This window comes from Cucurbita moschata, unplaced genomic scaffold (genome assembly GCF_002738365.1).
Source record: "Cucurbita moschata cultivar Rifu unplaced genomic scaffold, Cmos_1.0 Cmo_Scf00116, whole genome shotgun sequence".
Classification (NCBI taxonomy): Eukaryota; Viridiplantae; Streptophyta; class Magnoliopsida; order Cucurbitales; family Cucurbitaceae; genus Cucurbita; species Cucurbita moschata.
The window spans coordinates 111,371-120,451 of NW_019268632.1; the positions used below are offsets into that span (position 1 = coordinate 111,371).

At 35.0% G+C, this 9,081-nt stretch overlaps 1 protein-coding gene across 1 annotated transcript; it reads right to left on the bottom strand.

The window, feature by feature from the left end:
- Positions 1-6,908: 6,908 nt before the first annotated feature.
- LOC111439909 (S-protein homolog 1-like) lies at positions 6,909-7,358 on the bottom strand. Its single transcript, XM_023077367.1, has one exon. The coding sequence runs from the start codon at positions 7,356-7,358 to the stop codon at positions 6,909-6,911; it is 450 nt and encodes a 149-aa protein (XP_022933135.1).
- Positions 7,359-9,081: the final 1,723 nt, after the last annotated feature.

The following is a 9,081-nucleotide window of genomic DNA, read 5'->3' on the forward strand; positions in this document are numbered from 1 at the left end:
GATAACCTTTTCTTCACATCTTCATTGAAGCATATTGTATGATTGATGTCTCTTGGTTCATATCAAACCTAGTGACGTTCGACATTTTAAGAAAACTTTGTGGGGAGTTACTAGGCTTGATGACTTAAAATAGAGTTTGGAAGAAATGGAGAGAATAAAACTGATAAAGAGTGCTTCAAATCGAAACCCTATTTCAGAAACCCGAAACTAGGACGTTTGAAGTACGTGCTAAAAAAACCGAGTCACGGTCAATATTTTTCTAAACTTTTTTTGGGAATGATTAGGTTTGTTTATTTAGAATAGTATTTCAAATAAACGGAGTGCATAAAACAGATAAAGAGTGCTTCAAATCGAAACCCAATTTCGGAAACCCGAAACTGGGACGTTTGAAGTACATGCTAAAAAATTGAGTCACAGTTGAAATTTTTTGAAACTTTTGTGGGGAATGATTAGGTTTGATGAATTAGAATAGTATTTTGAAGAAACTGTGTGCATAAAACCAATAAAGAGTTCTTCAAGTCGATACCCTAATTAGGAAAACCTAAACTTGGACATTTAAAGTACGTGCAAAAAATACCAAGTGACATTCGACATTTTTCAAAACTTTTGTGGGTAATGATTATTGTTGATGATTTAGAATAGAATTTCGAAGAAACGGGGAGCATAAGACAGATAAAAAGTGCTTCATATCGAAACCCTAATTCGGAAACCCTACATTAGGACGTTTGAAGTACGTGCTAAAAAAACCGAGTGACGTTCGAAGTTTTTAGGAACTTTTGTGGGGAAAGATTAGGCTTGATGATTTAGACTAGAATTTCGAAGAAACGGAGTGCATAAAACAGATAAAGAGTGCTTCAAATCGAAACCCCAATTCGGAAACCCTACACTCGGACGTTTGAAGTACGTGCTAAAAATACAAGGTTTCGTTCGACATTTTTAGAAACTTTTGTGGGGAATGATTAGGCTTGATGATTTATAATAGAATTTTGAATAAACAGAGAGCATAAAATAGATACAGAGTGCTTCAAATCGAAACCGTAATTCAGAAACCCGAAACTCGAACGTTTTAAGTACGTGTTAAGAAAACTGAGTGACGTTCGACGTTTTACGAAAGTTTTCAGGGGAATGATTAGGCTTGATGATTTAGAATAGAATTTCGAAGAAACAGAGAGCATAAAACAAATAAAGAGTGCTTCAAATTGAAACCATATTCAGAAACCCTAAACTGGGACGTTTGCAATACGTGCTAAAAAACCGAGTCACAGTAGACATTTTTTGAAACTTTAGTGGGGAATGATTTGGGTTTATGAATTAGAATAGTATTTCGACGTTTTTCCAGTACGTGCAAAAAATATCAAGTGACGTTCGACGTTTTTCAAAACTTTTATGGGGGAATTATTAGGGTTGACGATTTAGAAAAGCATTTGGAAGAAACAGGGAGCATAAAATAGGTAAAGAGTGCTTCATATCGAAACCCTAATTCGAAAACTCTACACTCGGACGTTTGAAGTACGTGCTAAAAAAAACCGAGTGACGTTCGAAGTTTTTAGAAACTTTTGTGGGGAATGATTAGGCTTGATGATTTAGACTAGAATTTCGAAGAAACGGAGTGCATAAAACAGATAAAGAGTGCTTCAAATCGAATCCCTATTCGGAAACCCTAAACTCGGACGTTTGAAGTACGTTCTAAAAAAACAGGGTCACGGTCGACGTTTTTCTAAACTTTTGTAGGGAATGATTAGGCTCAATTATTTAGAATAGTATTTCGAAGAAACGGAGTCCATGAAACAGATAAAGAGTGCTTCAAATCGAAACCCTATTTCGGAAACCCTAAACTAGGACGTTTGAAGTATGTGCTAAAAAACCAAGTCACAGCTGACGTTTTTTGAAACTTTTGTGGGGAATGATTTTGGTTAATGAATTAAAATAGTATTTCAAAGAAACGGAGTGCATAAACCCGATAAAAAAAACCCAGTGACGTTCGAAGTTTTTAGAAACTTTTGTGGGAATGATTAGGCTTGATGATTTAGACTAGAATTTCGAAGAAACGAAGTGCATAAAATAGATAAAGAGTGCTTCAAATCGAAACCCTAATTTGGAAACCCTAAACTCGGACGTTTGAAGTACGTGCTAAAGAACCCGAGTGACGTTCGAAGTTTTTAGAAACTTTTGTATGCAATGATTAGGCTTGATGATTTAGATTAGAATTTCGAAGAGACGGAGAGCATAAAACATATAAAGAGTGCTTCAAATCGAAACCCTATTTCGAAAACCCTAATCTAGGACGTTGGAACTACTGCTAGAAAAACCGAGTCATGGCAGACATTTTTCGAAACTTTTGTGGGCAATGATTAGGTTTGATTATTTTGAATAGTATTTCGAAGAAACGAAGTGTATAAAATAGATAAAGAGTGCTTCAAATCGAAACCCTGTTTCGATAACCCTAAAATTCGACGTGTGAAAGACGTGCTAAAAAACCATGTCACGGCCAACGTTTTTTGAAAATTTTGTGGGGAATGATTAGGGCTGATGATTTAGAATAGTGTTTTGAAGAAATAGAGTGCATAAAACAGATAAAGAGTTCTTTAAATTGATATCCTAATTTGGAATACCTAAACTGGGACGTTTCAAGTACGTGCAAAAAATACCAAGTGACGTTCGACGTTTTTCAAAACTTTTATGGGGTAATGATTAGGGTTGATGATTTTGAACAGAATTTCAAAGAAACGGGAAACATAAAACTGGTAAAGAGTGCTTCATATCGAAACCCTAAACTGGGACGTTTGAAATACGTGCTAAAAAATCGAGCCACAGCAAACGTTTTTTGAAACTTTTGTGGGGAATGATTAGGGTTTATGAATTAGAATAGTATTTCGAAGAAACGGTGTGCATAAAACCGATAAAGAGTTCTTCAAATCTATACCCTAATTCGGAAAACCTAAATTGGGACATTTAAAGTACGTGCAAAAAATACCAAGTGACGTTCGACGTTTTTCAAAACTTTTATGGGAGAATGATTAAGGTTGATGATTTAGAACAGAATTTCGAAGAAACGGGGAGCATAAAACAGGTAAAGAGTGCTCCATATTGAAACCCTAATTCGGAAACCCTACACTCTGACGTTTGAAGTACATGCTAAAAAAACTGAGTGACATTCGAAGTTTTTAGAAACTTTTGTAGGGAATGATTAGGCTTGATGATTTAGACTAGAATTTTGAAGAAACAGAGTGCATAAAACAGATAAAGAGTGCTTCAAATTGAAACCCTATTCAGAAACCCTAAACTCGAACGTTTGAAGTACGTTATAAAAAAACAGGGTCACGGTCGACGTTTTTCAAAACTTTTGTTGGGAATGATTAGGCTCAATTATTTAGAATAGTATTTCGAAGAAACGGAGTGCATGAAACAGATAAAAAAACCGAGTCACAGCTGACGTTTTTTGAAACTTTTGTGGGAATGATTTTGGTTAATGAATTAAAATAGTATTTCGAAGAAACGGAGTGCATAAAACCGATAAAAATAACTGAGTGACGTTTGAAGTTTTTAGAAACTTTTGTGGGAATGATTAGGCTTGATGATTTAGACTAGAATTCCGAAGAAACGGAGTGCATAAAATAGATAAAGAGTGCTTCAAATCAAAACCCTAAACTCGGACGTTTGAAGTACGTGCTAAAAAAAACCGAGTGACGTTCGAAGTTTTTAGAAACTTTTGTGGGGAATGATTAGGCTTGATGATTTAGATAAGAATTTCTTAGAGACGGAAAGCATAAAACATATAAAGAGTGCTTCAAATCGAAACCCTATTTCGAAAACCCTAATCTAGGACGTTGGAATTACTACTAGAAAAACCCAGTCATGGCCAACATTTTTCGAAACTTTTGTGGGCAATGATTAGGCCTGATTATTTAGAATAGTATTTCGAAGAAACGAAGTGCATAAAATAGATAAAGAGTGCTTCAAATCGAAACCCTGTTTCGATAACCCTAAACTGCAACGTGTGAAGTACGTGCTAAAAAACCATGTCACAGCCAACTTTTTTCGAAAATTTTGTAGTGAATCATTAGGGTTGATGATTTAGAATAGTGTTTTGAAGAAACAGAGTGTCTAAAACAGAGAAAGAGTTCTTTAAATTGATATCCTAATTTGGAATACCTAAACTGGGACGTTTCAAGTACGTGCAAAAAATACCAAGTGACGTTCGACGTTTTCCAAAACTTTTATGGTGGAATGATTAAGGTTAATGATTTAGAACAGAATTTCGAAGAAAGGGGAAACATAAAACTGGTAAAGAGTGCTTCATATCGAAACCCTAATTCGGAAACCCTACACTGTGACGTTTGAAGTACGTGCTAAATAAAACCGAGTGATGTTCGAAGTTTTTAGAAACTTTTGTGGGGAATGATTGGGCTTGATGATTTAGACTAGAATTTCGATGAAACGGAGTGCATAAAACAGATAAAGAGTGCTTCAAATCGAAACCCTATTCTTAAACCCTAAACTCGGACGTTTGAAGTACGTGCTAAAAAAACTTGTTCACGGTCGACGTTTTTCTAAACTTTTGTTGGGAATGATTAGGCTTGATTTTTTAGAATACTATTTCGAAGAAACGGAGTGCATGAAACAGATAAAGAGTGCTTCAAATCAAAACCCTATTCGGACCCTAAACTAGGACGTTTGAAGTACGTGCTAAAAAACCGAGTCATAGCTGACGTTTTTTGAAACTTTTGTAGGGAATGATTTGGGTTAATGAACTAGAATAGTATTTCAAAGAAACGGAGTGCATAAAACCGATAAAAAAACCGAGTGACGTTCGAAGTTTTTAGAAACTTTTGTGGGGAATGATTAGGCTTGATGATTTAGACTGGAATTTCGAAGAAATGGATTGCATAAAATAGATAAAGTGTGCTACATATCGAAACCCTAATTCGCAAACCCTAAACTAGGACGTTTTAAGTACGTGCTAAAAAAACCGAGTGACGTTCGACGTTTTTAGAAACTTTTGTGGGGAGTGACTAGGCTTGTTGATTTAGAATAGAATTTCAAATAAACGGAGAGCATAAAACTAATAAAGAGTACTTCAAATCGAAACCCTATTTCAGAAACCCTAAACTAAGATGTTTAAAGTACGTGCTAAAAAAACCAAGTCACGGTCAACATTTTTCTAAACTTTTGTGGGCAATGATTAGGCTTGATTATTTAGAATAGTATTTCGAAGAAACAGAGTGCATAAAACAGATAAAGAGTGGTTCAAATCGAAACCCTATTTCGGTAACCCTAAACTGGGACGTGTGAAGTACGTGCTAAAAAACCAAGTCACGGCCAACGTTTTTCGTAAATTTTGTGGGGAATGATTAGGGTTGATGATTTAGAATAGTATTTCAAAGAAACGAAGTGCATAAAACAGATAAAGAGTTCTTTAAATCGATATCCTAATTCGGAATACCTAAACTTGGACGTTTGAAGTACGTGGAAAAAATACCAAGTGACGTTCAACCTTTTTCAAAATTTTTGTGGGGAATGATTAGGCTCTATGATTTAAAATAGAATTTCGAAGAAACGGGGAGCATAAAATAGATAAAGAGTGCTTCATATCGAAACCCTAAACTCGGACGTTTTAAGTACGTTCTAAAAAAACTGAGTGACGTTCGACGTTTTTAGAAACTTTTGTGGGGAATGATTAGGCTTGCTGATTCAGAATAAATTTCGAAGAAACGGAGAGCATAAAACAGATAAAGAGTGCTTCAAATCGAAACGCTATTTTGGAAACCCTAAACTCGAACATTTGAAAAACGTGCTAAAAAAACCGAGTCACGGCCGACGTTTTTCAAAAATTTTTTGGGGAATGATTAGGCTAGATTATTTAGAATAGTATTTCGAAGAAACGAAGTGCATAAAACAGATAAAAAGTGCTTCAAATCGAAACCCTCTTTCGGAAACCCTAAGCTAAGATGTTTGAAGTACATGCTAAAAAAATGAGTCACGACTTGCATTTTTTCGAATCTTTTGTGGGGAATGATTGGGCTTGATGATTTAGAATAGAATGTCGAAGAAACAGAGTGCATAAAACAGATAAAGAATGCTTCAAATTGAAACCATACACGACCTAGTCTACCCTCTGTAACTTAAATAGTACCAAAGATCTTGAGCTCGATCTGCGTGCTCAAAATCCTTCCTGACCTGTTCACTAACCAACGAAATGGTGGAGTTAATATAACACATGCGGAAGTAATTTGGATCTTAGGCACTCTTAGAACATCAATTATAGTAAATAACTAGCATGTTCATGAGTATTAAAACTCAAGGTCTTTAAGTACTAACCTTTTGTAGTTCAAATTCCTTTTTCCTCACGAACCAATTTTGAACCACCACTAGTGTCTTTCCTACTATTCTCGGGCCTTAGAACGGGATTGTGGAATCCGGTGAGTGACTAAACTTGATAGAAATTTAATATATGAAAAGAGAGAGTTTTGAGAGAATTTCTCGAAATTTTTCAAGCTTTCTTTCCATGTACCTTGATCACTCTATTTACAGAGTCATAATTGCATGTTCGTGCAAATTTGAGATTACCAAATTTTGAGAATCAAAATTTCACTCAAATTTGTGGGATTATGTGGCAAGCATGCAAGTTTGAATTAACCAAATTTTGAAACTCATTATTTTTTTTTAGTTTTAATATAAAAACCATATTACAATTTTGAAAACTTGTATTCATATACAAATTTAATTTTTTTTTTCTTCATAATTTAAAATTTTGAAGAACAACAATACACTTCATTATCAAATACATTTCATACAAAAAAAAGTAAATGAAAAAAAAAGAAAACAACAACAACCTTTTTTGTGTTATCCCATTATTTTTTATTTTTTCCTCAAGGATAATTCCACCAAAAGGAGATAATAAAGTTTCTCTATCTTTTATAGATCCACTTGTGAATCAATTCATCAACATTAGCAAGAAAGTTTTTCAAGTAAATTCTGTCATCTTTAGCCGTCCAAATACAAGTTCCTACAGTTCCATATTTGCACCTATCACGGAGCCATAAGTGCTGCGTTTCAGGCCAAAAGCTTTCAAAAGAGACAATATGCATGTGGCGTCTCCAATTTGCACCAATAGAGGGTTGTTCCCCAAAAGTTAACCTTGAAGTTCCATGGTAATCATCTCCATGATTAAGCAAACGATGATACCCCAAGTCATCGTCTTTATACTGACAATGCACAAGCAACCCAAGTTTGCTTAGCCCGTTAACCACATGAATGTAATATCTAGAAGGTCCTGGTGGTGGTAACGCGACCCTTGGAACCTGAGCCCCAACTAAAGCCACCGTGAAAAGAAAGAAAACGACAATATTCTTTATCATTTCCTAATCAACCTTTAGCTTAACTACCAATTTGTGTTCGACATGTGAATAAATATACATACTTATAGTACATGCAAGAAACTATGTAAATGCATGTTATGGTTGTAAAAAACTTAATCATTTAACTAATTTCGGTTATGCAACACAATTTAAGGTTAATTTTGGGATAATTTTAGAGATTTATTATTTTCTATAACAAAATTCCTTGAATATATAATAGTTATTAGCCCAAGAATAATAAATATTTCATTGAGTTTTAAAACACATTCATAAAATGGACAATAAAATATGAATACTTTTAGGTAGAAATTATAAAATACAGAAAGCAATTCATAGATTACATATGGTATAGCACCAAGTCCAACAAGGTATTACATTCCCGATTTATTTTTTAAGGTTGAACTTTCAAACTTTTTACGAGGGCCTTAGAGATTTTAAGGTGAGGTAGAAAAGATAAGTTCAAAAAATTCTAGAACTATAGTTTCAAATAGAAATTGCGCAAGACTTCTTTGGCAAGAATTACTCAATGCCTGTTGGGAGAACCATTATAAGGGTTTTGATTTCATCATGTCACACCCAAAATCTCTTGGAAAATTTTTGCCAATCAATGTGTATAAAATAAGTGAGAAATCAAAATGTGTATTAATATATGCCAAATTCATCTAACGAGGGGAGGGAGAACGAGATACATGATTCCCTAGGTCCATAATTCCTCTATTACTTCTAAACTCTAGAGTATCGTCTCGTCATGATTAAGCAACCTACTTGTAGTCTCTCATCACATCCTTAACCTAGCAGGGAACCAATTGTTTACTTTTGTCCCTAGAGTTTCCACACTCTTGATACAAAGACCTTGGGCAGAAAACTTAGCCTTCGCAATGGTACAAGGTGGGGAAGAACATGGTGAGTGTTGGTCTGCTTGCATCCATGGGAGTGTTAACTGGTGAACCCGTCACATATGCCATGAAGTAACCTATGGTGAGGGGGTGCTACCCCTCGGTACATGCCACCTAAACAAGTTACTCACATGATAAACGGCCTCTCATAGGACGGATCCTAAGAGTGTTTCAAATCGAAACCCTATTTCGGAAACCCTAAACTCGGACATTTGAAGTACGTGCTAAAAAAATCGAGTCACGGTTAACATTTTTCAAAATTTTTGTTGGGAATGATTAGGCTTGATGATTAAGAGTTGTATTTCGAAGAAACGGAGTGCATAGAAAAGATAAAGACTGCTTTCAATAAAACCCTATTTCGATACCCTAAGCTGGGACGTCTGAAGTACGTGCTAAAAAAATTGGGTCACGGTCGACGTTTTTAGAAACATTTGTGGGGAATGATTAGGCTTGATGATTTAGAATAGTATTTCAATGAAACGGAGTGCATAAAACTGATAAAGAATGCTTCAAATCGAAACCATATTTCGGAAACCCTAAACTCGGACGTTTGAAGTACGTGGTAAAAAAAACTAAGTCACGGCCGACGTTGTTGAAAACTTTTTTGGGGAATGATTAGGCTTGATGATTTAGAATAGAATTTCGAAGAAACGGAGAGCATAAAACAGATAAAGAGTGCTTCAAATCGAAACCCTAATTCGAAAACTCTAAACTCGGACGTTTGAAGTACGTGCTAAAAAAATCGAGTGACGTTTGACGTTTTTCAAAACTTTTGTGGGGAATGATTAGGCTTGATGATTTATTATAGAATTTCGAAGAAATGGAGA